Below are 27,819 nucleotides of genomic sequence, written 5' to 3' on the forward strand. Positions count from 1 at the left end.
TTCCTGAGCTCATGCTTTTTTTTACTGGGCTGTGGCTGAGAAGCAACTGTGATCTGAATCTGGGCTCATGGTGGCCCAGAAAGTGCTTCCAGAAGGGGGGCATGGCCAGCATGTTTCCAGCTGCCCAGTTGGGAGAGGAGGCCTGAAAGCTTGAGCCTTGGCTGGCTTTAAGGCGCTTCCCTACATCCAGGGGGCGAGGCTGGCCGCTGCCCAGGGGAGGAGCAGGGTGGCTGTGCGGCTGCGGGAGGGACATCAGAGCTGTGTGCAGAGGGCGGAGAAGCACGGAGGACTCGGGCTGTGGCACTGGGCACAGAGGTGAGGGAGGCTCTGAGCAGGGATGCAGAGGAGCCTGAGCGGCTGGGATCGCCCCTGCGCACCAATGGCAAGTGGGAGCCATGGCAGGGCCCACCCAGGGAGGTAGGGCAGGACAGGCGCAGACACCTGAGGCTGGAGTTGGGATGGGGCGGACTCTGTGGCCAGTGCCTGGAATGCGTCCACCTGCTGCCACCTGCCCACTGAGGGGCCTGGAGACCCACAGCCTGCCCCCCGGGTGGGGAGCCTGGTGACAGTCCCTCCTCGGGGGATGGTGGCGCGTTTAAGCTGTCTGCGGGATGGCCAGGGCTCGCTGTGACTTCAGGTCCTGCTTATCTGGTCCTCCCACCCAGCATTTTACCTCCTGTAGCCTGGCCATGGCCTGGCCTTCCCCCGGGACAGCATCGTTGCTGGTGGGGTCTGGGATAAGCACACTAGCGTCAGGCCCTGTTCTGGAGGCACGACACACCCTTTGCCCCACATTGGTCTGGACTCAGGGAGGCAGAGAGGAGGCCAGTGCAGATGGGACCCGAGTCAGGACCCACTGGGTGCCAGGGCAGTGGGAGGGGGCCGGGCCTGGAGATCCAGCAGCCTGTGGTCTGGGCCCGTGCCTCCGTCCAGCCTGTCTACCGTGTCAGCACCCTTGCCAGAGAGCTCGAGCCACCCTCAGGAGAATGGAAGCAGAACTTTATTCCTCTTGGCTAGAGAAGAGAACTAGCGGGCAGTTGTGCACAAGACCCCCACCCCTCACCCCTCCCAGGAGCAAAGAAGACAGGCAGCCTCCCTCTGCTCGCCTCTCTCCTTTGCCCAAGTGGAGGCAGGTGAGCGCAGCACAGGGCAGGGTCGGCTGCGGTGACAGGGTGGCCAGGGCTGGCCAGGGCTGGGGCGGGTGCTGCTTGGGTGGCGGAGGGCGGGCGCAGGGGCACTTCTCATCCTGGGAGCTGCTGGCTGGCACGGACACAGAACTCAGGGCACCAGGACGCGGTAGGGGCTGCCTGGGATGTGCTCGTCGCCCCATTTGACCACCAGCGTGTATTCCCCCTTGTCCTTGAGCAGGTAGGAGACGCTGTAGAGCCTGCTGCCCACGTGCTTCACCAGGATCTCCTCGCAGGGTGTCCGGGGCCCGTGTACCCCCACCAGCAGCATGTTGTTGCCTGGGGGTGGGGGAAGGGGCCTCAGTGCCAGGCCCCATGTCCCTCCCCTCAGCTGTGACTGCGCTGACTCCCTTCTCCTGTCCTGTCTCCTCCCCTTCCCACCTCGTCGCCTGTGTCGCCTGTTTCGGGGTGACAGCCCTTCCTAAGGAGCTGCCAGCAACCTCCCCCGCCCCGCACCCGCCCGGCAAGACCAGCAAAGGAAACTCCAGCTCCTCCAGGGCACTCTCCTGAAAGGTAGAGGAGACGGCAGGGAGGCCCAGGCTGGAAGTGGCCCGCTCCCAAAGGCATTCCCGCCCCCTCACTCCCCTTCTCGTATTCCCAGGCACTGGCTGTCTGCTCTTATTTCCAGCCTCATCTTCTGGAAGCGGGCTACGGCCTGGACGCCCACCTGCTTTGCTGCAGTCCACCGTGAAGCTGCTCTTCTGGCCCATGTAGGCCTTGCTCAGCCCCACGCCCTTGGCCAGCACCTTGCTGGCGTCGGTGGGACCTGGGCCTGGGGCCCCATGCTGGGGGGCACTGGCAGTCTTGGTCAGGGAGTCCACAAACACTGATGACGTCTCATGGAGGCTGTGGTTGCTGACCAGACGGTGACCTGCAGGGCAGAGCAGGCGGGGCTAAGAGGTGGCCAGAGTGTCACGCACTGGGTTGGGTAGCAGCAGTCTGGTATAAGGCTCACCTGTAACTCTGGCCTTGAAGGGGCTGCCCCCAATGTGGTAGGGGCCACCGTACTTGATGGAGATGAGGTAGCTGCCAGGTGCCATGGGGGTGTAGGTGACGCGGTAGCCCTCAGGGCACTCCTGGCAATCCATCTTCACCTTGGAGGGCCCGTCGATTGTGACCGATAGGGCACCAGCGCCCGCATTGCTTGTGTTCACAATAAACTCAGCTGGGCTCCCTGGGGGCACGGGAGGTTAGGCAGAGCTGGCCTGGCCTGTTTCCCCACCCCAGCCCCCCAGTGTAGCCTTGTCACCTCCGCACGCCTCCTGTTGTCACTGAGAGCTTGGAGGAGGGACCCGAGCAGTTGTGTTCACACACCGGAAGCTGCACCCACTGACCTACCTGTGACGCCGCCTTCCAGGCCAGCTCCGTAAGCGGACACCAGGCCTGGGTCCCCTCCATGCCCAGGCTCCCCAACTCGGATCTTGAAGGGGCTTCCAGGGATGTGGGTGCCATTGAACTTGACATCAATCAGGTAGATGCCATTCTCCCGTGGGATGAAGCGCACGGCGTACTTATCTGAGGAGCAGAGGAGCGTGCTGTGGGCCTGGGGTCTCTCCTCCAAAAGTGAGCAGCTGGCATCGGTGAGGGGCTTCCCTTGCCCGCCAGCGTTGAGCCCAGCAGGTCTAGGGGGCCCACTCAGCTTTTTCTGGAGACCGTGCTGGGCACCCACACCCCACTGCACAGACCTCCTGAAGCCTGAGGGGTGAAGCTTAGATGCCCAAGCTACTGATAGGACTCATTCGGACTGGAATCTTTTGTAGGCAAAACGCCCGCCTCGATGCCTCCTTCTCCAAAGGGTACCATGAGTGCCTTATCCCCCACATGTTCACTGGGGCCCAGAGACAGGCAGGAACTTGCTTGAGGTCACGCAGCTGGGAAGGGGCAGGACTAGGCTGTGAACTAGTGAAACTGGGCTGAGCAGCTCCCCCCACCCCCGGGGCTGTCCCGGGCCTGTCCCCAGGTTCCAGGCGCCTGGGCAGCCCCCATCACTGGACTTCAGGTCTCTCCCTCAAGAGACTGCGCTATACGGCCTGCAGAAGGCGTTTTCCTTTCTAGCAGCATGGCTGCTGAGCCAGGTCCCCAAGGGCTTGGGTCACAAGTTGAAGGCTGAAGGAGCCCGGCTGAAGGAGCCCAGGCCTCTGGGCCCTGTCTCAGCTGCTTCCGGAGTCTGTGCCTTCCCTTTGTACTCTCAGCCTGCTTCCAGCCAGTGGGCCAGGCCCGGGGGAGGCCCACTGCTCCCAGTGGGGCCAGGGCAGACGGCTGGGTGGCCGGGAAGGGACAGGGCCTCACCTTGGTCGATCTCTGTGACATAGCACTCCTCCAGGGCTCCTGAGGGGCTGTGCACCTTGGCATCGATCGCCCCCTTGGCCCCGTTCAGGCTGACTGCAAAAGAGGCTGGCTGGTTGACCTTTAGCCCTGACTCCTGGAAGCACAGCAGACGCGGTTAGGGGCTGGGGCGGGGCAAGGGAAGGCAGGGCTCCAGAAGCAGGAGGCCCACGGGGTTGCACTTACCCATCTGGCGTCCAGCTTGGTTTAAAGAGGGAGAGCCATTGATTCTTGAGGGGCAGCAAGCTACAGGCACACACCCCCGCTCCCAGACCCACGCTCTACAGTCACACACCGGGCGGCAGGAAGGGGGGTGGCCCCGCCCTGCGGGCAGCACTCAGCCCTGGCAGGCTGTCCCTCTTTAAACCTCAGCCCTGGTGCTCAAGGGGCACAGGCTTCTGTTCAAAGCCTTTAGAGCTGAGACACGAGAAAAACTCCACGCGACGGTCAGGGGTACTTCCTCCGACCCCAAGCGTGGGCTGCACCCGGCCAGAGCAGAAGCCCGGCGCCCCGAGCTGGGCTGGGCGGGTCACTCGACACAGGGCCAAGGCCTGCTCTGTGCGGCGGCTCTGGTCTGGCCGGGCCCAGGAGCCCCAGGCGGGCGGTTTCTCTCGGTGCCTCACCTGAAGACTAGAAACAGTAAGGCGGCGGGCGTCACCAGACGGAGAAGCCACAGGCACCACAAAAGGGCTATCGGGGATGTGCTCCTCGTTGAACTTGACTGAGACCTCGTAGTCACCTGAGCAGGGAGAGAGAACAGAGGGCGTGCCGGGAGGTCCCCACCTGTCAGCATTCGAGCCTGCCGCCTCCCACAAACAGCCTGAGTGGCCCTGGGACCTCAAGGTGGAGGGTGGGAGCCAGGCAGGGCTGTCCGCGTAGACCCAGACCAGCACCCAAACCCGGGTGCTGCCTCCCAGCCCCAGCCACATCTCAGTACCTGGCTCCTGGACCACATAGGCCACGCCACAGGAGCCATCCTTGCGGTCCTCGAAGGAGATCTCGGCCTTGCTGGGGCCCTCGACAGCAATGGCCAGGCCCCCGGCGCCAGCTTCCCTGGTCCAAATGCTGAATTCAGCTGCGGGAAGGTACAGTGTGTCCTCACGGAGGGCTGCTCCCCTGGCATCGGCCCCCGCCAAGCATGGCTGCTAGCCCCCTCCTTCCCCCCAGCCCCTGCCCAGGAGTGGCAAGAGCCCCGCGGGAAGTGGGCCTACCTGGCACTCCAGCTTCAGCCCTTTCCAGGCCAGGGCCCCCGGCGCGGACCTTGTGGGCTCCCCCTTCCCCCAGGGGCCCTACGGTGAACTGGAAAGGGCTGCCAGGCACGTGCTGGCCCTTGTATTTGACGCTGACGGTGTGCATGCCCATCTCAGCGGGCACGAAGCGGATGCAGTAGGTATGGTTCTCCCCTTCCACGATCTCGGCCTCATGGCTCTTGCCTGATGGGCTAGTCACCTGGGCTGTCATGTCCTGGATGCTAATTTCTGTAGGTGGGGGACAGCCTGGTGAGCAGGAGACCGAGGGCCCACCCCTCTGTTTGGGACCACCTCGGGCTGGCACCTAGGACTCCCTGGGACCCTCCCTGGCTCCTGTAGCTCCTACCAGGGATCTTCAGGCTGAGGTCACAATGACTGCCAACGTTAGCCACCGAAGGGGCCCGTCGCCTGCGTGTGATGCTCTCTTTCACCCGGCCCTCGCCTGTCACCTTCACGGAGAAGGGGCTGCCTGCAGGAAGAAAGCACAACCCACATCCCACACAAGTTACGTTCTGCAGGTGGACCCTGGCGTGGCAAGGAGGGTTGCCCAGCCATGGGGAAGGTGCGTGGGTGCCTCACTCACCAGGCACGTGCTGGTCAGCGAACTTGATGTTGATGATATAGTTTCCAGGCTCCGTGGGGCAGTAGGTGACCCTGCATGTGCCATCCTCCAGGTCCTCTGTGTTGATGTCCACCTTGCTGGGACCCTCGATGGACAGGCTGAGCCCACCATAGCCTGCGGGAGGGACACCCCTGAGCCGGGGGGCCAAGTACAGTGGGCTCACCCCAGCTTCCAGACCACCACCACCTACCTGCATCGCGGGTGTCGATGATAAACTCCGCAGGCTCAAAGGTGTGGCCTTCGTGGAGGCCCCGGCCTGAGACCCGCACGCGGCTGGCGTCCCCGATCTCCGACTGGCTGATCACCACGGGAATGGGGCTGCTCGCCACGTGCTGGCCACTCTTCTTCACGTGCACCAGGTGCTCCCCGGCCTCCTTGGGCACGAATGAGATCCCTGGACGCGGGGAGGGGCTGTCAGCCGGGGAGAGGCGTGCCCCCACCCCCAGCCTCCCCCCTTCCCAGAAGGCCCTGCTCCCCAGCCTCTTACCCACGTGGCCATTGCGCAGCCGCTTCAGCAGACAGGGCTCCTCCCGGCCCGAGGGCGGCACCACTGTGGCTGTCAGCAGGCTGAGGTCCGTCTCCGAGATATTGATGGGGATGTCAGCGGCAGAGCCCACCTTCAGGTGGGACATGCGCATCGAGTCGTCACCTGGCGGGGGACGGTCACTGTGTGTCCAGGCACAGAGGGAGACTGCACCCACCCTGCCACCTGCCTCCTTTTGTCACTGCGCTGGGTATCACCTACCTGTGACCCTGGCAGTGAAGGGGCTGCCCGGGATGTGCTGCTCGTTGTACTTGACCAGGATGCTGTAGTCACCAGGCAGCACGGGCAGGTAGGAGACGCTGCACGTCCCGTCCTGGTTGTCAGTGCAGCTGATTTCTGCTTTGGATGGGCCCTCGATGGCCAGGGACAAGCCCCCTGGAGAGAGTTGTGGGTGAGGGTGGGAACTGTGCCCAGCGACACTGCGCCAATGAGGAGAAGCCCCAACGGGCAAGCAGAGGCCGGGGGTGGGGCAGGGAGCCTCATCTGGGGAGCATCTCCAGTGTCTAGCCCCCCACCGGCTGACAGTAGCCCGCGACACACAGGCAGGTCAAGACGAGAGCTGCCGCTCACCTTCTCCTGCATCCTTGGTGTTGACGGTGAAGACAGCAGGCTTGTTCACCACCCCGTGGGTGAGGCCAGGCCCGTAGGCTGTGACGTGGCCGCAGTTCACATAATCCACATAGAACTGTAGGGGGCTTCCTGAGGCAGGAAGAGGGGCCACGTGGAATGGGGGCCTCGTGTTGCCCCCAAGCCCCTCCCCCAGCCCCACGCCCCTGTAAGGTGGTGGTGGCATGCTGGGGGGCGCACCTGGGATGTGCATGTTGTCGTAGCGGATGTCCATCTCATGCAGGCCGGCCTCGCTGGGTGCGTAGCGCACGGTCACGGTGCCATCCTTGTTGTCGGTGATGGCCGGCTGCGCCACCTTGCCCGAGGGCATCCGCACCTCCCCTGCAGGGCAGTGGGGCCCGGGTCAGGGCAGCCCGTTGGCACACTCTGGCCTCTGTGGCCCCCTAGCTCCTTCCCGCCCCCGCTCACCAGTGATCTCGCCCTTCTTGATGGTGAAGGGGATGACAAGGTCGAAGGGCCTCAGGCTGGTCACATCCAGCCCGTTGACACCCACCAAGGGTCTTTCTGGGGCCTGCAGTGGAGACAGAGGGCCTGAGTGAGGAGCTGCAGGAGGGAAGGGAGTCCCGCGTGGGAGGATCTGGGGTCCCTCCTAACAGGTGGCAGAACAGGGCCTCACGGGACACCCAGCTGGCCGGTCCCCGAGTGTCCCCTAGGGCTGGGAGGAGGTGGGCCAGGCCATACCCAGGTCTGCTGGCCACCCTGGGCGTAGGTGTACGGTGGGGCCAGCTGCTGAGGCCGTAACGGGGGCTGTGCCGTGGGCTGGTCTCCAGCCAGAGCCTGCAGAGCAACGCACAACAGCTGGAGACTCTGTCATCGCAGATGAGTCCCGCCCGGACGCCTCACCCCTGACCCCTCCTGACCGTCACTTGGAAGGGGCTGTTGGGCACATGTTCGCCGCCAAAGCGCACGCAGATGACATATTTGCCCGGCTGGGGGGCCGTATAGAAGATGTCAAAGGTGCCGTCCTCGTTCTCTACCACGTCCACGTCCACCTCAGAGCCGTCGGGTGTGCACACGGTGCAGGTCACCTTGCCTTTGCCTGCCGCCTTGGTGTCCACGGTGATCACCGTCTCCTCCCCAATCTGGATGGTGGGGCCGATGCCAGCGCCTGGTGGGGCAGGGTGGGTCCCCAAAGGGGGGGCCAGTGCATGAGCTCGGCGCTCGGGCCACTCCTGTCCACCTGCCACCCGCCCAGGCCTCTTACTGCCACCACCAAGCACAGCCAGGCCTCCCGCCCCCGCCCCCCCAAGCTGGGATGGTGAGTGATTTCTCAGAAGGCAGGAAAGGTTCCCCTGAGCCACCTCAAGCCTGGGAGTCCTGTCTCGGGGGAGTCCCCCACATGGGAAAGGCCCAACGGGTGGCACCCAGGAGTCTGAGAGGAAGGAAGGGCCGGGAAGCCCATGAGGCCACCGCCGCCATCAGGGCACAAGCATTTGCTGCCACCGCCCCTGCCCACTTGGCTTCAGCCTGCGCCGTGGACCATGCTGACCGGCGCCAGCGCTCCAGCTGGGCCCACAGCTGCCTTCGCCCCCGCGGCCTGGCCCTGGCCCCCAGTGCCGTGTGCGGATGCGGTGAGGCGGAGTCCTGCTGCAGCGTGGGGAACGTGACACTCGCCCCCCGCCCCCCGGGCCTGAAGGTGAAGTTGGAGTTTCCTGACAACTGAGAACGCTCGCTCAACCGGAGGCTTGCAGAGAGGGGCGGCCGGGCGCGGCCCGGCGCAGGCAGGGAGCTGGGAGCAGGGAAGCAGGGAGGCAGCACAGCGCAGCAGGCAGTGGCAGCACCCAGGGGGAAGGGGGGCAGGAGGCCCGAGCCAGAGCCGCGGCTGCGAGGTGGCGAGAGCAGAGCAGCGGAGCAGCCTCCGGGGCCCCAGAGTGCCCGAGGAGAGGGGAGGGACAGTGACGTTATGATCTGGGCTCAGCCGTGGAGGCTCGGGGGGGCTGTGGGCTGTGAGGCCTGGCAGCGAGTGCTTTCTGGAGCCCGGCCCCTGCCGGGGAAGCAGCTGGGAGCACCGGACCAGCTCGAGGGCTGAGTGCAAGGGGGTCCCCCGGGCAGCCTGCCACTGAACTCTCCTGTCTGCCGAGGGCTCCCACTTTGCTGGGCTTCATGCTGGCCTTCCGCGGCTCTCCTGAGCTCTACACCTGGCCCCCCCTGCTGCCCCCCCTGCCCTGGGAGGCCTCACCTCGCACACAGCCACACCTGGTCTCCCTGGCTCAGAACCTGGACCTGCCACCTAGCTAGTAGCTCGGGCCCCAACCTCACGGTCAGCCCCGACTCCCCGCTTTCCCTGCCCAGCGCCCAGCCCCTCAGCTGCTCCATCCTCAAAGTAACCCCCCAATTTGGCTCCCCCTCAAGCCCCACCACCAGCAGCCTAGCCCAAGCCACCCCTCCGACTGGTCCAGAAGTGACTTCGGTTCCCCAGCTGGGCGCCCTGTCTCCATTCTGCACACAGTGGCCAGGTAAACCGAGACCACTCCCTCAGCCCAGTCCTGCCCCTGCCCCTGCCCCCCCAGGCCCTACCCCCTGCCCTAGGCACGCAGGGCTGGCATCTCAGACCCCGAGGCCTGCTGTCCAAAGTCGTCGAGCCCCTGCCGTGGAGCCCCAGCCACCCTCTAACTTTCTCCCTGGCTGCCTCGGCCAAGGTCCAGGCCGACAGCCTTCAGAGGCTCCCGTGTAGTCGTTGCCTCTTCTCGGTGTCCCTGGCTGGGGCTGGCTCTCCCCTCCCATGCCTGAGCAGGAGAACCTCCGTGCCTGGTTGGGGACCATCTGAATAACGTCACTGCTTGGGGAATAGGGGGAGGGAGGGGGGAGGGGGGCCACCGAGTGCACTTTGGGGCTCTGAGGCCGGGCCGGGCCCCGCCATGCTGGCCGCCCAAGCAGTCGACGCTGGTGCTACGGCACTACCAGCCAGCCCCACCCACTCATGCAGCCTGCACCTCCCCCGGCCTGGGACGCAGAGGCCCCCGGGAGGTGGGGATGGGGGTCTGTGGATCCGGCCGGGGCCGGGGACTCCCGCTGCTTGGGGGAGACCCCACGCGAGAGCCCTGGACGCGGAAAGAGGAAGTGAAAAGAAAGGGCCTGCTGCCCGCCCCCGGGACTTCCCCGGGAAGCCAAGATCCCCAGACCCCAGAGCCCCCAGGGGGGTGCCTCTCAGGATGCACCTCACCCCAAAGCTCTCAGCTGCAACCCGACTTCTCAGATGGGGAAACGGAGGCCCAGAGAGGGGGAGGGCCGGAGCGCTCATGCTCAGCTCCGGAGGCCCCCCTGGGCCCTAACCCTCCAGCTCCCCCCTCTGTCCCTGCCAAGAGCTGCAGCTGGAACTGTCCTGGGAATCAGCACGGAAGAGGAAAGGAAGCTGCCCTCTGGGCAGGAGGGGCATTGGGAGTGGCCCCAGCAAGCAGCTTACCTAGCCCGTGACCTCCGATTGACACTGAGGTGAGAGGGCAGAGAGCAAGGAGAAAGGTCAGGTGAGTCACTCAAGGGGGCGGCCCCCACTCCCACACGCCGCCCCAAGCAGCGAGCCCTTGCACACAGGCACACCCAAGCCCCGTGCTGAGCGCCGTGGCCGCTGGCGGGCTGGCTCACCTGTGACGGTGCACTTGCTGGCATCCCCAGTGGGCACGGCCCGAACGCGGTACGGGGAGAAGGGGATCTCATCACCACCATACTTGATGAGGATGGTGTAGCGGCCCGTCACGTCTGGCACGTAGGCCACCGTGTACGTGCCGTCGTGGTTGTCTTGGATGTGCGTCTTCTTGGGCTTGCCCTCAGGGTCCTGTGTGGCAGAGCACAGGGGAGGCAGTTGGCCCAAGCCCAGCCAGGCCCGGGGTTCCCTCAGGCCCTCTCAAAGGACCAAGCGTCAAGCACCACTGCTGCAGGGACAGCCTCCGAGCCGCTCAACCACCATGGCCCAAGACGGCTGCCTGCATCCACCACTGTCCTTTACTTCCCCACGGGCAAGGTCCAGAAGGGAAGCGCCAAAATGCCCAGTGCCCCCCTCCCCACCCTGCGTGATAACAGGCAGGGCCAGGGACTTGGCGCCCATCCTGCTTTACCCCCACGAGGACCTCTCAGCTCCCATCCTCTACCCCAGGGCCTGCCCCAGCACTAGGACGAGCTCCCCCGAAGATCTCAGAGTCCTAGCCTTAATACCTGGCCCCAGAGAATGTTACAGGCAGAAAAGCTGAGGCACTAAGGGCTTTGGTGACATCAGAAGTGAGCAAGTGCATGCATGGGGCAGCCTGTGTGGCGGGGGGGCCTGCCCTGGCTGGCACGGCTCCTAAGGGAGACCAGAGAGCCGGACTGGCCCATCTGCCCCAGGCCGCGGACCCCGCGCTGCACCCCGCTCCAGCCTGGGCCCCTCCCCTCCCTCGCCTTCCCTGTGCCCGGAGCTGCAAAACAGCAGGACCAGGCGGCCACCCGCGCGGCCAGCTCACCGTGATCTGGACCGCCAGCAGGCCCTCCCCCGCGTCCTTTGCGTCAATGGTGAACTCCACAGGCAGGCTGGCGGGCACGCCAGTGGTGTTGAGCCCGGGGCCGCTGGCCTTTACCTTGCTGGCATCATGTGTAGGCAGCACCTTGACCTTGAAGGGGCTGTTGGGCCAGGATGCTGTGAGCGGTCAGGAAGGCTCTTGGTGCCCAGCCCAGGCCCCTCCCCACAGGCAGAGGGCCCAGCCTCTTACCTTCGGGGCACCTCTTCTTCCCCATACAGCACTGAGATGCTGTAGGGCCCCTCACGGCTGGGCACATAGTTCACGGTCTGGGTGCCATCGGCATTGTCCACCACATCCACTGGCTCCACCAGGCCTGGCCCCAGTCCCACAGACAGAGCCTTAGCCGGTGCCCTGGGCCCCTAGTCCCACCACACTAGAAAGCCGAGTCTGGGCCACGCACCCAGCCCTCACCCCAGGGGGGCTCGACTTGCCCTCACTTGCCCGTCCCCAGAACAGCCCTGAGCCCCTGTGACATCTCAGACCCTTGCCCGCTCTACCTGCCTCCCGCCTGCCACATCTGCTCAGTTGCTGAGTCCTGTCTCTTCTACCTCCTTTTGGTCCCCTGCCCCAGGGCACTGGCTCTGGGGTCACCTGAGGCTCCTCCGTCAACTGCCTGCCCACCGGCCCCGCCCCCCGCCCCCGCCGTGTGCTGGGTCCCCTCCCTCAGAGGACCACACTCTCCTGACCTGACCCCCGCTCCCAGGCACAGGAACACTCACCTTTGGGCCCCTGCACTTTGACCTGCAGCGGTGCCACGCCGGCCTTGCTCGTGTCCACCTGGAAGGACTGAGGGAGGTTGGCACGGACCATGCCTGGGCTCAGGCCAGGCCCAGAGCACTTGACCTTGGACGCGTCTGTCACATCGTGCACAGGGACCTTGAAAGGACTGCCTGGAGGCAGGCAGAGGGATGGCAGCTGTGTGAGACAGAGTGGAGGGCGGACGGGTGGTCCCAGCCCGGCCCCAGCTGACCTGCCTCCTCACCTGGCACTTGATGGCCGCCATAGGTGACGTTCAGGCTGTAGGTGCCGGCCTCGTAGGGCACGTACTCGACCGAGCAGCTGCCGTCCTTGTTGTCCATGCAGGACATCTTGGCCTCGGAGGGGCCCTCTACGGCCAGGCCCAGGCCCCCTGTGCCAGCTCCCCTGGTCCAAACAGACAGCCCGTTATCCCCTGGGTTCCAAGGCCCACTGCGGCCCCTGCCTCTGGGGCTCTCGCTCACCTGGTCTCCACGGTGAACTTGTTAGGCTTGTTGGTGGTGCCGCTTTGGATGCCCGGCCCGTGGACGCGCACTCGGGAGGGGTCACAGCCCTCGGTCACGGGCACCTGGAAGGGGCTGCTGGGCACAGGGCTGCCGTCGTAGGTCACGTCCACAGAGTGGAGTCCTGCAGGAGGGCAGGCTGGGTCAGGAGGAGCCCAGGTCGCCCTGCCCCCGCCCCCGGCCCATCCCTCCAGCGCCGCAGCACACACCCTCCTCGTAAGGCGTGTACTCCACTTTGTACGTGCCGTCGCCACAGTCCTGCACGTAGGTCTCGGTCAGGTTGCCCGAGGGGTTGGCCACGCGAGCCTTGACGTGCGGCCCTCCGGTCTGCGTCAGAGCCCGGGCATCCACACTGAACTCAGTGGTGGCTTCTCGGAAGACGCCTGCAGGGGGGCAGGGAGAGGAAGAATGGGGCTCCAGGGACCCCGGCTCTCCCTGCTCGCATGCCCTATGGTGGGAGGCCTCTCACCTTGGCCCTCGATCCCGGGACCATAGCACTGGACGCCTGAGGTGTCCACTGCGGGCTCCACCTGCAGCTTGCTGGGGAAGTTGGGCACGGGCTGGCCGCCATACTTGATGGTGACAGTGTAGGCCCCGGGGCACAGGGGGATGTAGGTGATGGTGTGCGTGCCATCGCCGTGGTCCTGGATGTGCACCTCGGCTGGCAGCCCCGCCTCGGAGCGGATCTCAATGGTCAGCTCTGCGCTGCCCGCGCTCGAGCAGTCCACGTGGAACTGGCCCGCCTCGCCGGCGGTGGCCCGCTCCAGCCCGGGGCCCGAGCACTTGACCTTGGACGGGTCAAAGCAGGGAACCACGTGGGCCTTGAACGGGGAGCCGGGGATGTGGGTGCCAGCGAAGAGGATGTTGATGTTGTAGTCCCCGGGCTCCGCAGGCACGTAGGACACGGAGCACGTGCCGTCCCCGTTGTCCAGGCACTCCAGCTGGGCCTCACAGGGGCCCTCCACTGTCAGGCCCAGGCCGCCTGTGCCGGCGCCCTTGGTGTCGATGGTGAAGCGGGCAGGGGAGCCTGCGCTGCCCCCCTGCAGCCCCGGCCCAAAGGCTTTCACCTGCGGGAGGAGAGGCAGGTCAGGAGCCAAAGCCACGCCACCTCCCTGACTCTCGACCCTCAGACCCCCAGCCTGACTCCGCCTGCCTCCTCTCGTTCTGGCTCCCCTCCCCCGCCAGACGGGCACAGGCAGGCCTGAGCAGGGCCACCGCTCAAAAGGACAAAAATGAGAAGGGGCGAGGGCGAGTCTGGAGAAGAGAGGGGGTGGCACCTACACCCCAGTTACCTTGCTAGGCTTGGTGGGGGGCACAGCTTCGAGAGAAAAGGGGCTGCCAGGCACAGGCATGCCGTCGTAGGTCACCTCGACCTCGTAGGGCCCCTCCTCACGGGGCACAAAACGCACCACGCTGTTGTCAGCCCCTAGGCCTGGCTCCACCTTGCAGGGCACCGCTGTCCCCGAGGGGCCCACAATCTTGGACACCACTTTGCCTTGGCCACCGGCACCCTTCGACTTGACTGTGAACTCTTGGTCTTTGCCAACATCCACCTCTGTTGACATGATGAAAGGAAGGAGAGAACTGTGACACGGGCCCAGGCAGCCCCGGGGCATGCTCAGTGGCTGGCTGTGACAGGCCCCAACTACTTACTCTCTCCCAGGCCGGACACCTTGATCTTGCTGAGGTCCAGGCTTGGAGACACCGCCACCGAGAAGGGGCTCTTGGGGATAGGATCCCCTCCATAAGTGACACTGACACCCACTGGGCCCTGGGAAGGGTACAGAAGGGCAGGGTCGTGGGTCATGGCTTCCCAACTTGGGCATGGGGAGGGGGCTTCAGAGACAATGGCTTCTCTCTGCCACTGCACCCCCTGGACTTCCATGCCCGCTCTCTCCCAGGTGGAAAACGAGAGTGGGCGGGAAGCCCCCTGGAGCTGCCCACCCAGCCCACCACGTGAGGGGGCCCACGGGCTCAGCAGGTGTATGGACAGGCGTGGCCACAGGGGGTCAAGGTAGCTACCTGCTGCACAGGAGTGTACTTGACGGTATAGGTATTGTCATGGTGGTCAACGAGGTCTACATCACGCACCGCGTCCCCCTTGGCCAGCCCCGAGAACTGGACATCCAGCTTGCCTTTGCCGGCAGCTTTGGCATTGACCGTGAAGTGTGTGGGTTTGCCAAGCTCGACACCTGAGGAGAGACAGCTACCCTGTAGGGGCACCTTGCCCCACACCCCCTCAGGGCTCCCCAACCTCCCCATGGGGTACTTGTCCTCACCGGTACGACTGAGGCCAGGGCCCTCGGCCTTCACCTTGCTGGCGTCATGGGAGGGGTCCACCTTGACCCGGATGGGGCTGGTGGGCGTGGCCTGCAGGGGGCAGGAGGAGAAGGGCTGAGAGGAGAGCAGCACCCCAACACCCAGCAGCGTTAGGGGCCGGGAGTGGCAGCACCCACCTGGTCAGCAAAGAGGACCATGATGGTGTAGCTGCCCGCCCCACGGGGTGTGTACTTGACCGTGAAGGTGTCGTTGTCATTGCGGATGATGTCGAAGTCAATGTCGGCCTCGGCGGGGCCCACCACGCCAGGGGCACACTTGATGCCGATGCTGACGTCACCTGCGGGCGAGGAGGGAGTGGAGGCTGGGGCCTCATGGGGACGCCTCGCCCACTCGCCCACCCGCGCTCTCGAGGCAGGGCCTTACCCTGGCCGGCCTCCGTGCAGTCCACAGTGAAGTAGGTGGGCTCGTGAGCCTTGAGTCCCGTCTTGGCCACTCCTGGGCCGTACACCTTGACCTTGTTTGGGTGGCTGCCGGCTCCCACATTCACCTGCAGGGCACGGGGGCAAGTGCAGGGGCATGACCAGTCTGGAGTAGGGGCAAAATGGCGTGCCCACCCTGGGGAGTCGCCTGGTGGCTGCTTGAACAGTGACGTGTAAAGCAACCACACGCTGCTGCAATGCCGCCACCCTTCGCTCCCTATCCAACCAGAGCGATGAGATCGCTCGTCTGCACTAACACCTGTACTGGAGCGTTCATGGCAGCACTGCTCACAACAGCCAAAAGGTGAAAAAACCCCAAATGCCCATCAACAAATGACTGGACGCCTAACATGTGGTCTATCCGTACGATGGAGCACCATTCGACCGTGGAAAGGCAGGAGGCACTGACTCGTGCTATGCTGCGGGTGAACTAACGCGAACACGACGTTGAGTGAAAGCAGCCAGACACAAAAAGCCACAGGGCCTGGGAGTCCGTCCCCAGTAAATGTCTAGAGAAGGTAAACCGCACAGCCAGAAAGTGGGTGAGTGGCTGCTTCGGGCCGGGGGCAGTTGGGGGGTAGAGGAGTTTCTCTGGGGGACGGTGAAAATGTCCTCATCCTCGACTGTGGTGATGGCCGCACAACTCTGAACTTACTCACAACCAGCGAGTTGTTTAACTGAAAGGGGTAGGCTGTACGGTATGCGAGTTTCATCGAAGAGGGCCGTACCAGAGCAAAGCAGGTGCCCAGGGAGGTGGGCTAAAGGCCTGTCTGAGGCCTGCAGAGGGCAGGCTCACCCGGAAGGGGCTGCTGGGGATGCTGACGCCTCCCCAGGACACCATGGCCGTGTGCTTCACCGGCTTCCGGGGCACGTAGGAGCAGCTGTAAGTGCCATTGCCGTTGTCCTTGACCACCGCCTCCACGGGGCAGCCCTCGTTGTCCTGGAAAGTGGGCGGGCGCAGGCAGCCTCCTGGTCAGTGCCCGGGTCTGGGCACCTGCCCACCCTGCCCCCCCCACAGACGGGCACCCCACCTGGACTTGGACCCTGAGAGGAGCCTTCCCGCCGTGCTTGGCGTCCACCGTGAACTCTGCCGGCTTGTTGACGGCCACGCCCGTCTTCTCCAATCCAGGCCCACGTGCCTTCACCTAATGGGGGGGCCACCCAGATCTCAGGGGACCAAGTGCTGGCCTCCAAACACAGAGTGGCAGGAGCACGCTGCCGGCGATGCCAGCCCAGGGCCCCAAAGCCCAGAGACCCAGCCCAGCGGCCCGCGCCCTTTACCCTGTCAGGATGGAAATCCTGGGGCGCCTCGCGGATGTCGGCCATGAAGGGGCTGAGACGGATGTCTTCACTGTTGCACAGCACGTGCACGGCATACTCGCCAGCCTCCTGGGGCCAGTAGCGCACATCACAGGAGCCATCGCCCTTGTCATCACATTCGATCTTGGCCTGTGACGGGCCCTCCACCGAGAAGCCTGACAATAGCCACTAGCTCCGTCAGTGCCCTGGAGCCTCGGGAGGGTGGCCCTCACCAGCCTCTGCCCCCAGGTGCCCACATCGCAGCCTCCAACTTACCCAGGGTGCCCACGTCGTCCCCAATGGCCTCCACCACAAAGTCTGCGGACTTGCCGACGACGCCGCCCTCCAGCCCGGGGCCCCAAGCCCGCACCTTCTGATTGCCACACTCGGTGCCCACCTTCACCTCGAAGGGACTGCAAGGAGAGAGCCACCCAGGGGAGTGCCAAGGGGCCCCGTCTTGGAGGGGGGCCGGCCCGAAGCCAGCAGAGGGAGGAGCGCGCCACCTCTGAGCGCTCAGCCCAGGGCCTCACCTGCGCCCGATGTTCTGGCCGCCCCACGTGATGGTGACAGTGTATGTGCCGGGGACCATGGGGTAATACTCGAAGCCATAGACACCATCCCCCAGGTCCTTCTGTTTCACGCGCTCCTCGCCCTCTGCCGGAGACAACAGAGGGCCTCAGGCCTGCCCAGCGGTGGCCGGGGACTGGCACCGGCCACCCCAGCCCAGCCACAGGCCAACTTACTGGGACCCTTCACGGTGACCTTCAGCTCCCCACTGCCCGCGCCCTTCGTGTACACCTTGAAGTCGGCAGTCTCCTTCACTCGCACACCCTTGGGTTGGAGGCCTCGGCCGACGGCGCGGCAGGCACCTGGGTTACAAGCTGTGGGCAGAGGGCTGGCTGAGCTGCGGGGAGCTGGCGCGGGCGACCCCTCCCTTGCTCCCACAGGGCCGGTGAGGGACGCGTAAGAAAGAACTGGCCATGGCAGGCCTCCTCCCACCTGCTCCAGCCACGCCAGCCCCCAGCCCTCCGCCCACCCGCCCCTAGGAAGACAGATCCAAGTACCGTTGACCCTGTGGGCAGAGCAGAGAGCAGCAGGTTTCTAGACAGCTGGAGCGAGCTCTTCCGAAGGTGAAAGCGTGGAGAGAGAGAGATGGAGAGGGCGAGAGGAGGAGGAGGAGAAGGGTCCCAGCCGGGCCAGAAAGAGTGCGCCCGCACAGCGGAAGTACAGAAGCCCAGGGAGCCGGGGCGGGGGCTGGAACGGGACCTGCCCGGCTGCCCCCCTCCGAGACCGCAGGGCTGGAGCCGTGCCCAGCGGGGGGCGGCCGGGACTGGCCTACCTTGGCCAACAGTGACAGTGTAGGGGCTGCGAGGGATGGGCACACCAGCGAAGGTGACATGCACCGTGTGGACGCCCTCCATGGTGGGCTGGTAGCTGCAGCGATACGTGCTGTCGCCCCGGGCCTCCAGCTGAGGCTCCACGGTACCCTTCCGTCCTGCGGGGTCCTGGATCACCACTTCCACCTCGCCTGTCCCCGCTCCTGTCGGGAGGCATCGGCTCAGATCCCAGAGCCTCCAGGCCGCTCCCGCGCCCCCGCGGCTCTTTCCCCAGACCTGCCGGCCTCGGCACCCTCCCCTCACCCGCCGTGAAGATCTCAAAGTAGGTGGTCTTGTTGGCGATGTTGCCGCTGGGCTCCAGGCCAGGGCCCTGGGCCGTCACTTTGCTGGCATCTCCCTGGGACTTGTCCACATACACCTCGAAGGGGCTCTTGGCGATGTGCTGGCCGGCAAAGAGCACGGTGACCTGTTCCCAGGAGGGGCGCACCATGAGGGCAGGGTTGGGGGCGCCCTCGCCACTGCCCTCGCCACTGGCCTCCCCTTGGGCTGAGGGCTCACCTTGTGAGTCCCCGTCACCTCGGGGACATACCAGACAGAGAAGGTACGGTTCTTGTCATTATTGGCGGTCACCTTTGCCTAGGGTGGGAAGGAATCCGTGAGCCGTTGCTCAGAGCGGCCCCTCCGCGCGGGGGCCCGGCAGCGCCCTGCCCTGCCTGCCGGCCGCCCTACCTCCTCCTGGTGCCCGGCTGGGTCCTCCACGTACACCAGCACCTCTCCCTGCCCAGCGCTTCTGGTCTCCACGGTGAACTCTGCCCGCTTCTTCACCATGTTGCCTGTGGGCTCGATGCCTGCCCGGGGATGGGGGGAAGCCACAGGCTGGCTGTGAGGGCTGACGCACCCCCACCGCAGCCCCATCAGGCCGTTCGGAACGGGGTGAGTCAGTTCGGTGTACACCCCAGCACGCAGAACCCAGCCTTCAGCCCCAGCTGCGCTCCTGCCGTGGGACAGGCCTGGGCCTGTTTTCTAGAACGCTGGCTTGAGTTTGCCTCGGGCTGGTGTGGCGGGGGGAACACAGAGCCAGTGGCCAGTTTTGACCAGCCCTGACCCACTCCTGTCTGACTCACGGGGGGCATTTGATAACCCGGCAGCCACGTGACTGCAGACTCCCCAGGAGCTCACGTTCAGGGAGGAGGTCACCTTGCAGGAGAACCCCCCGCCCGGCTCTCTCACCTGGCCCGTAGGCTCGGGCTTTCTTCGGGTTCAGTTTGGGCCGCAGGGGAGCCCCTGGTTTCAGCTTGGCCTTGGGGAACTGGGACAGGTAGGTCATGACGGAGTGCTCATCCACATTGGGGTCCACGATCTCCTCAGGGGTGATCACCTGTCACGCGCAGAAAAAGCAGCCAGTTGGCCTCCAAGCCTCAGGGTCCTGGGACGCACCACCTCCCCGCACTGGGACCTCGGCCCCCAGGCGGCCCCGGTTGGCCCGGCGGAGTGTACCTGAGGGATGCCCAGCCAGTCGTCGGCCTGCTGCATGGCTTCCCTCGCATTGTTCACGGGCTTGCTGGCATCCCAGGAATCCCAGTCAGGGCACAGGCCTGCGAGGCAAGGAAGGCCATGAGTCTGGGGGGCCACGAGACCCGGCTGCAGGCCACCCCCTCCACCCCCCTACAGGCGGCCCCGGCCCCCCCGATGCCCCTCACCCGGGGCACAGCTGTCAACAAGGGCGCCCAGGGCCCTGCCACTCTGCCAGTCCCGGCTGAAGTTGGTGATGGGCAGCTGCGGCAGCTTGTTCTGGATCCAGCCCAGGAGCCTCTGCTTGGGTGTCTGTTTCTTGGTCTCCTCGTCCTCCTCCTCGTCCCACATGGGCATGGAGATGGAGTAGTGCAGGATCAGGGTCCAGATGAGGCCCAAGATCAGCTTGAGGTTCCCGTCCACGATGGCCTTGCTGTCTGTAAGGGGAACGAGTGGCAGCGCTGGGTGGGCAGGGCCGACCCGGGAGTCCCCGTGCGTGCGCGCACACACACGCACATGTGGCTTTGGGGGGTGGTGCACGTTCAGGGTGTCAGGCCACTCCCAGGCACTGGGGAATGTGGCAGCACAGCAGGCCCCAGGGAGGAGGCGGAGGCCCCCGTGGGGCAGGGTGGGGTGTGGGTCGGGGCCCTTTCTGCCCAGGGCCCCTTTGGGGGTGTGAAGGAGGTTCAGAGGCCAAACACCTGTAGACACATGGTGACAATACAGCACAATGAGGGGGCATTGCTGGAAGCCCTGGGGCCGTGGGGACCCAGAGGAAGGACAGGAGACAGACCTAGGCAGCAGACAGGGCCAGGGGAGGCCTGGGGACGAGCGCCCTTCCCCAAAGGTGGCTCTGGAGAGTGAGTGGGATGAGTGCTTTGCAGGGGCCCAACGCCCATCCCCAGGGATCTCCAGGAAAGGGGTAGGAGGAGCAGCCGGGCCCCAGGCCCTTGACGCCACGCCAGGGCCCCTGACCTGGCACTGAGAAAGAGGAAGGCAGGCGGGCGGAGAGGTTGGGAAATACGGCTGCTGCCCTGGGGTCGCGGGGGCGGGTGGATGGCATGAGGCCGGGGAAGCGGAGGCGTTGGGCAAGGACCCTTTGGGTGGAGGGTGTGAGCCCCGCCCCCCCACTGCCTTAGTGCTCCCCCTCCCCCAACAGAGCCAGGCTGGGAGTTGGGCAGCAGCCCTGGTGCAGGGGGAGGGGCTGGGAGCCCCAAGGAACCAGTGGTTGGGCTGCATGGCCCTGACTCACTGGGGCCCGGCAGGGATGGCCTGCCAGCCAGGATGACGGGCAGGACACATTCCAGGGGCCCCCTCACCCAGCCCGAAGGGGGAGGGCGGAGCCAGTGAGCCTGGGTTGGGCGCTCAGGGCCCAGCTTGGGAGCCTGGGTGGCAGAGGTCATGGGTGGGGTCCCCAAGTCCCGCTGCCTCAGCAGAGCCTGCTCAGCTGCTGCCCGCCCTCCTCGCCACCTAACGGGCCACTGGGCTGCAGGTTGGTGGCCGCCAAGCTCACCACAGGGGAAGTGGTTAGGGCGGGCACCCTGCACCCCATCACCATGGCAATCCCTCTGGGCTCTGAGCCCCACCCAAGGCCCTTCTGGGTCTCAGCCTCCTCAAGCGATGGGGGGGGGCTGGGGGGGGTTCTCTGAGAACTCAGGAGGGCTGCTCATCTTTGGAATCCCTGCTGGCGTGTTCCACCTACCATTCCCCAACAATCAGTAGAAAATACTTGTCTAGTGAGTCAACTTAGGGGTGGGGAGAAGGGGATGGACACCACCAAAAGGGCCATCAATGGCAGGTAGCCTCTGAATCCAGTAGGCAGCACCTTGCGGACCAGCTCAATGCCACTCAAAGCAGAGCGGCCTTCCTGCTCCTAGACTGGGGCTGGTCCCGGTCCCTCACCACTGCCTTGCACTGTCCCCAGATGGCAGGTAGCAGGGTGGAGTGGGGGCTTCAGGCTAGGGGTGACGGGAAGGTTCAGACAAGACCAAGGGCGCAGGAGCAGCCGGGCCTTCCCGCCAGGCTCCCTCCCGCAGAATCCTGAGTCTAGCACAAGCCCTCAGCAGGCCCGAGGTCCACTATGACCCACGAGGGGAAACACAAGGCCAAGCTCATCAGCCATCATGGGGCTGGGCCCTCCCCACCCCCCCCCCCCCCCCCCCCCACCCCCCGTCCATAGGAGGCTGGCCTAGGCCCTCCCATCCACCTCACAAAAGAGGGTGGGAAGGACCGGGCTCAGAGTTGAGAGACTGACTGGTTGGATGGCCCCGCCCCATCCCACCCCCTTTCCCCAGCCCCCGGGGCCAGCCTGCCCCCTCCCTCCCCTAATCACTGCTGCTTTCCAACATTTTTTTGCCTTATATGGCAAAGCTCTGGGAACTAGGCCTGCTCCAGCCAGCTCACAAGAGGAGGAGAAGGAGGGAGGGGGGGAGGAGGAGACCCCCCCCAGACAATTGGGGTGTGGCCCGCCTCCCCACATCCGGTTGCCCCCCCACCCAAGGCTCAGAGATGACTCAGCTTGGCTAGACTGAGGCTGGGACTGGGGGGTGGGCCTCGGCCTCGACTTGCATTCCAGAGAAAGAGGTGGGGCCCTTGAGACCTGCCCTGAGTGGTTGGGGGCACCTGAGTCTCGGTCCCTCCTTTTCTCAGGCTCAGCATGGACCGGGCCAGGGCTGTAGGGACAACTGGAAGGCCTCTTTCGATTCTGAAGGAAAGAAAGCTCATGCCCCTCCTCTCCCTGTCGCGTCTCCCCGCCCCCCGAAGTCGCCAGCTCTGGTGCCTGTCCCTGTGTGGCTCTCATCTCCGAAATGCCTGGGATGATGCAGTAGGCCCGATCAAGGCCAGCCTCACCAGCCCGGTGACATGAACACTGGGCTGGCAGCGAGCCCAGCACATGCTGGAGTACCTCCCAAACAACTCCTGCATATTCTAGATGCAGGAAAGCAAGTCCTTACATGGAGGCAAGCGTTTGGCACAAGCTCGACAGTAACTGGGTATCTAAGTGACTACAAGCCAGCTCCCTTCACTGGCCAGCGCCCAAACCCATCTCAGGTGCTGTTTTGCTAGCTATGGCCCTCTCTGGCCCCCTAGTTCCCGAAAGGAGATCTAAACTTGGGGTATGAGCCATCTTCACTGGAGGGCACTAGACAATGGGACCCACAAGCTCCAATCCCCTGTTTAAGGAACCACAGGGGTGCCTGAAGCCCAGAGGGCCCTCTCCAAACTGCTGTAGGGGGTGGAGAGACCCGGCCTCCCCCTCGTTAGAGATGGGGCACTAGGCGCACGGCCAGAGCTTGGCCAGTGCCCGCCCCCCCAGGCCCTCTCCCACCGCGGGCGCAGCGGCGGGGGCGCGGCCTGTGGAGGATGTGAGCTCAGCCGGGGCGTGGGCCAGCCGGGGACCGGCGGGCGGGGGCGCGTAGCGGTCCGCACGCACCGCCGGCCTGCGAGCCTTTGTTCTCGAGGCCCACACGGAGCTGGGCGGCCCCGGGGACTCCCGGGGCAGCGCCACAGCTTAGGGGGGGTGTCTGCGAGGGGTCAGCCCGGGGAAGATGGGAGGACGCGCGGAGCCCCCCTCCCTCGCCTCCCAGCGCCACCGGGCGGCCCGCGCCCTCACCGATGGACACGAGCTTGATGCTCTCACGCTCCAGGAACTCGAGCGCCACCGACACATTCTCGAGCTGCATCTGGCGGAAGGTGGGCCTCTGGTTGTGCTTGCGGTGCATCTTCTTCTGGCTGAGCACCTCGAGCAGCGCGATAAGCCGCAGCCCGTCACTCAGGTCCGTCTGCAGGTTGGCGATGCGCTTGCTCACGCACTTGAGGTGCTCGTTGCACCAACGCGTGAATGTGTTCTGCTGGATCTTCTTCCACGGCGCATCCTCCGCCAGGTCCTTCTCGGTGGCCGGCATCTCGGCGTCTCGCGTGTCGGCGCCACTTCCCGGAGCCGCGCCCGCAGCGCTCTGGCCCGCCCGGGAGTGGGAGCTACTCATTTTGAGGCGCGAGGAGCCGAGGGGCGGTGCTGCAGCCCAAGCGAGGGGACGGCCCTTTAATTAAAGTCGCAGGCACCTCAGCGAGCGCGGGGCGATGCAGACAGCAGAGGTTGCGCTGCGGAGAGAGCGAGCCCTTTAAATGCGGGTGGGGGCGGGGCTGGGAGGCGGAGTCACATCGGGGCGTGGCCGTGGGTGGGGCTTCGGGCCGTGCCCGCCCCGCCCCACCCCACCCGTTGGAATGCCCCCCTGAGTCCCCCCGCCTAGGCGATTTCGACCCGACCCCCAGGCTCCGGGAAGGGTTGTTGGGCCCCATAGCGGGCAAGGATGCGCTCAAGTCCTGCGATCTCCCTCCTGCACTGCAGGAAACGCTGCAGCGAGGAAAGGCTTAGCAGCGCCTGGCGCTGGACCGCTTGGCTTCCAGCGGGCACACCATACAAGGGACTTTCCTTCCCCAAGGCCCCTGCGGGGGGGTGGGGTGGCTCGCCCTCCCTGAGTCACGTGGACTCCGCTCGGTCCCCGCAGCCCCCCGCCGTCCCCTCTCCCCCGAGCTCCGGCGCTTGGGGTTCCCTGGACGCGCCCCAGCCGGCGGCCCCGGCAGCAGCAGCAGCAGCAGCCCCAGCGGGAAGGGGCCCGATCTGAAGGGCGAGCCCTTGGAGAGCGCAGGTCTGGGCCAGGCGCTGCTGGCAGCGCTTTGCGCGCGTGCGCCACGCCAGGGAAGCCCGTAGCGCCCGAACCCTAGGCCGCCCCCCCCAGACCCCCAGACCCCCTGCCCCAGCCCGCCTTCCCGCTCTGCAGGGCCTGGCCTGCGCACCTGCGCCTCGCCGGTCCCCACCGCCTCCCTCCCTCCCCGCTCCACCCGGGAGGAAATGGGGCACTGGGCCAGGAGGCCACCGGCACTCCAGGAGCCAGCAGCCTTGGAAGGGGCCCGGGCGTGCCGATGCGCACTGGCACAGGGCGCCGTGTGATGCATGCAGAGACAGCGAGTGCCCGCCTCACCCACCCGCTGTCCACCTGGGGCGGGAGGGGCTTCCGCTCCTGTCGGAATGGCCCCTGAGCCCAGTGTGACCAGCGGCCGGGCAGCGGCGGGGGGCGGGGGTGGGGGCTTCCAGACTCAGAGGGACCTGCTCCGGGGTTCCAGTAAGACTTGGTGGGCTCTGAGCACCTGGGTCTCGGTGGGCTTCGGGGCCGTGGTAGTGCAGAGCGGGCCCCCAGGACAGGGGGCCAGGGGACCGAAGGGGGCAAACCACGGAAGGCTGCCAAGGCCTGCTGGGGAGCCGGGATGGTGTCTCCAGGGCAATGGGGAGATATTTGCTCAAAATTAATTTTCTGGTAGATAACTGGAGACCGTGGGAGGTCACTGTGGGGAGACATTGACCGGCAAAGGCACAGGGGCAAGAGGCCTGTTGGGACATTCACTGCTACCCTCCTCAGTGAAGAGAAGCCAGCTTACTCATGGCTTTGTCACCAGAGTGGACTCACTTGCCCCAGTTCTGTGTACCTCCCCTCTCCAGGATGTTCCCTTCTTTACATCTTTTTTCCAGAAAGGCATGTCTCTGTCCCTCCTGCTTGATTCTTAGATTGACCCACAGACTAGCAGTAATTAAGTTATCTGCTGAAGACCAGTGGGAGAGGAGGCCCTGGGTCAGCCAGCACGTCATGCCCAAATATGGTTGACTCTTGCACAGCCCTGGTATCTGCATCACCCACAGTGGGGCTGCAGTCCCCACGGGCATCTCCCCTGCCCTCCAGCATGCTCGCTTAGGGGCTGCCTGTCACCCCATTGGTTTTTCCTCACCAGTGGTGGTGGTATGGGGTCCAAATGATGTTTTTCAGTCTGAGGCTCACCTCCTGTGCACTGTCCACTCCTGACCACTTTCAGACACACATGCACAAAACTCCACACTGCGGTGTCTGGGAACTGGGATGGAGGTGGGAGAGACAGCTGTAGAGGGGGACCCGTGTGGACCCCTCCCTACCAGGCCCCATTCAAGAGGGGGTGAGAGTTGTTCTTCTGATTCCCCTGCCCCACTGGAAAGCAAGTTCTCAAGGACAGAATTACACCAAGAATTGATTTTCACTCCATAACTGCCATCCAATTGGGTCTGTGTTCATTCCTTAATCTTCAGAGAGCAGGGAAACTGAGTCAGAGTAAGCGACCAGAAGCCGGCTCCAGCAGAAAGGGGGACAGAAGCTGGGTGCCCTGGCTTCCAGCCCTAGGGTTTCCCTATTTGGGGGCGATAAGTGATGGGGGTGTAGAGGGTTCTTGTCCCTAGGGGACATAGTATCACCACCAGGTGGCGCCCCATCCCAAAGCCCCCAGATTGGGCAGTCCTTGGAAGCCAAAATCCAGCTCTTTCATATTTTCCCTTATTTGGAGTAGATTCTTGGATGTTAGACACACCCCGCCTCCCACCCCACTCCTGCCCTCAGACTCCAGGCCAGACCCTCCCACAGGAGTGCTTCGGCTGATGAAGAAAGCCGAAGAGTGGCAGGAGGGGCTGCTCAGGCAAGTCCAGGTGCAGCAGGTGACAGCACTCAAGTCCTGAGTTCCCACTTCGACAGTGCTGCCTGGAGCACACGCAGGTGGGTCTGCCAGCGGACTTCACCTGCTTCTCCTGGACCAGGTGGCATGGGAATCTGGGGACCCTGCCGCTCACATCCCGGCTGGTGTGAACATCTAGCTCAGAGCCAACCTGGGACAGGGCGCAGCCTGAGAATCTGGCCTGGCCACCCTCCCACCCGGGTCCCCGTGGAGCACAGCAGCCCAGGAGCCAGCCCCCATGTACCCAAGGCAGTTGGTGCCCAGAGGACTGGTGTCACTGAGGTACCCACTGTCACCCTCCCAGGGGGCATACTGGCTGCGAAGTGTCCTTCCAGGTGGTCACTCGCGCTCAGCCCACACAATGTCCTGGTTTCAGGGCCTTGCCTTCCTGGACAGTCATGCAGTGACCCGCTCACGGGCACCCATGAGAGCCCATATCCTGCCAAACGCTCAGACACCCTCTCTCTCAGGGACCCCCCGTGGCTTTCGGCTCCCACACTCCTGGGCACACACATAGATTCCCGGGGAAACCAGGGAAGGCGGCTGCGCTCACGCACCCGGCTGCAGCTGGCCCTGGGCTCCCGCTCCGCGAGCAGCTTGGTGACCGTCCCACTCGGTGCCCGCCTCGGAGGCCTCACCTGCTGTCCCTGCGGGCGGTCGGCGACCGCGGGGTGGCGCCTGGCCGGTCCTACAGCCCGCGCCGAGCGCCTCGGGGCTCCGCTGGCGTCCGCTGCGCGCCGCGCGCCTCCACGCGAATGGGCCGCCGCCGCCCGCCTTCTTGTTTGCCGCACCCCCGCCCCGCGCCCGTCCCGGCCCGGCGAGAAAGCCTTAATTGGTAAAATCGCCCAGGAGCGGGGGTGGCGGGGCGCCGCGGGGGCGCGCCGTGAGCTCAGGCGCCCGGGCCGCCGGCGACGCCCCCCCACCCCCGATGAGCTCACCGTCCAGCGAGGGGAGGGGTGCGCCCAAGGGGTCTGCAGGGCCTGCGTCTCAGCCCAGCAGCAAAGGCCACCTCCTCCAGGGAGCCGCCCACAGTCACGGCCCCCCGCCTTTGCCCCGAGCCTGGGCTGTCCAGACAAGTTTGATTCTGCCCTTGGGGGTGGGGGGCGACAGGCGCTTGCAGGTGCTCACTGAGCGCCTACCACCCGGAAGTCCGCACTGGGGCAGGGACCCGAGCCCTGTGATGAGCCAGCGTCCTGGCTGCCACTGATTTGGCCTCTGATGGGTGCCAGGCCTGGCCTGGGAGCGAGCAATAGAAATGTTCTGAATTCTCAGGAGCATGATTAGGTGCAGTGCTGAGCTCTGGGCGTGTACAGTGGGGTGTCGCCGAGGAGCCAAGTGTCTGTGAACTGGGTGGGCACAGCCATGCCCTGGCACTGCCAGGTTCCCTCTTCCTCTTCTACGTGCCCATTTCCTGGTAGCTTCATATTCAGCTCAAATGTTACTTCCTTGGGGAAGGCCACATAAAGCAGTGTCTTAATATTTTGCCCACAACCCTCAATAAGAACTACATTTTACATCCTGAGCCAGTACCTGCACGCACACACAGATTGACACAAATAACTGAAACAAACGTTCCACCAAATGAGACTTTCCCTTACTGCCTGAAAACACTCTGATATTTCCTATTCTATTCTACTTCATAAAAAGAGAGAGAGAAAAGAAGGAAGGGGGCTTCCCTGGTGGTGCAGTGGTTAAGAATCCACCTGCCAATGCAGAGGACACGAGTTTGAGCCCTGGTTCGGGAAGATCCCACATGCCGAGGAGCAACTAAGCCCGTGCGCCACAGCTACTGAGCCTGTGCTCTAGAGCCCGAGAGCCACAACTACTGAGCCCGCGTGCCACAACTACTGAAGCCCGTGCGCCTACAGCCCGTGCTCTGCAACAAGAGAAGCCACTGCAACGAGAAGCCCGCGCACCGCAACGAAGAGTAGCCCCCGCTCGCTGCAACTAGAGAAAGCCCGTGCGCAGCAACGAAGACCCAGCGTGGCCAAAAATAAATAAATAAATTTTAAAAAATACCTTTAAAAAAAAAAAGAAAAGAAGGAAGGGAGGAAGGGAAAAAGGGAGAAGGAAGGAAGAG

General features: G+C 64.9%; 1 protein-coding gene across 2 annotated transcripts; it reads right to left on the minus strand.

Annotated features, from left to right (window-relative positions):
- Positions 1 to 978: 978 nt before the first annotated feature.
- Positions 979 to 26,523, minus strand: FLNA (filamin A). Of its 2 annotated transcripts, XM_057538019.1 has the most exons (48): positions 26,378 to 26,523; positions 22,825 to 23,312; positions 19,400 to 19,648; positions 19,197 to 19,294; positions 18,930 to 19,077; positions 18,429 to 18,547; positions 18,258 to 18,335; positions 18,003 to 18,165; positions 17,702 to 17,902; positions 17,106 to 17,243; positions 16,893 to 17,016; positions 16,639 to 16,775; positions 16,345 to 16,538; positions 16,095 to 16,208; positions 15,860 to 16,003; positions 15,008 to 15,131; positions 14,761 to 14,921; positions 14,584 to 14,674; positions 14,327 to 14,496; positions 13,958 to 14,075; positions 13,597 to 13,859; positions 12,774 to 13,371; positions 12,514 to 12,687; positions 12,266 to 12,428; positions 12,028 to 12,188; positions 11,765 to 11,935; positions 11,235 to 11,358; positions 10,989 to 11,145; positions 10,138 to 10,327; positions 9,959 to 9,982; positions 7,416 to 7,663; positions 7,237 to 7,332; positions 6,964 to 7,066; positions 6,736 to 6,876; positions 6,499 to 6,627; positions 6,130 to 6,303; positions 5,872 to 6,033; positions 5,575 to 5,778; positions 5,346 to 5,498; positions 5,109 to 5,231; positions 4,724 to 4,990; positions 4,450 to 4,587; positions 4,136 to 4,251; positions 3,477 to 3,609; positions 2,526 to 2,702; positions 2,143 to 2,361; positions 1,855 to 2,058; positions 979 to 1,466 (listed from the first exon to the last, which is right to left on the minus strand). In XM_057538019.1, the coding sequence occupies exons 2-48, from the start codon at positions 23,195 to 23,197 to the stop codon at positions 1,279 to 1,281; spliced, it is 7,944 nt and encodes a 2,647-aa protein (XP_057394002.1). In that variant the 5' UTR covers positions 23,198 to 23,312; positions 26,378 to 26,523; the 3' UTR covers positions 979 to 1,278. The 2 variants fall into 2 exon arrangements, with proteins under 2 accessions (XP_057394002.1, XP_057394003.1); XM_057538020.1 differs by lacking the exon at positions 9,959 to 9,982 and having other exon boundaries at positions 26,378 to 26,522.
- Positions 26,524 to 27,819: the final 1,296 nt, after the last annotated feature.

This window comes from Balaenoptera acutorostrata, chromosome X (genome assembly GCF_949987535.1).
Source record: "Balaenoptera acutorostrata chromosome X, mBalAcu1.1, whole genome shotgun sequence".
Lineage (NCBI taxonomy): Eukaryota > Metazoa > Chordata > Mammalia > Artiodactyla > Balaenopteridae > Balaenoptera > Balaenoptera acutorostrata.

Excerpts from the sequence above, each read along its gene's own strand:
- FLNA (XM_057538019.1), bottom strand. The coding sequence starts at position 23,197 with ATGAGTAGCTCCCACTCCCGGGCGGGCCAGAGCGCTGCGGGCGCGGCT. Across the intron at positions 12,189-12,265 it reads AAGTTCACCGTGGAGACCAG|GGGAGCTGGCACAGGGGGCC; the intron begins GTGAGCGAGAGC and ends TGTTTGGACCAG. Across the intron at positions 1,467-1,854 it reads GGTGGACTGCAGCAAAGCAG|GCAACAACATGCTGCTGGTG; the intron begins GTGGGCGTCCAG and ends CCCCACCCCCAG.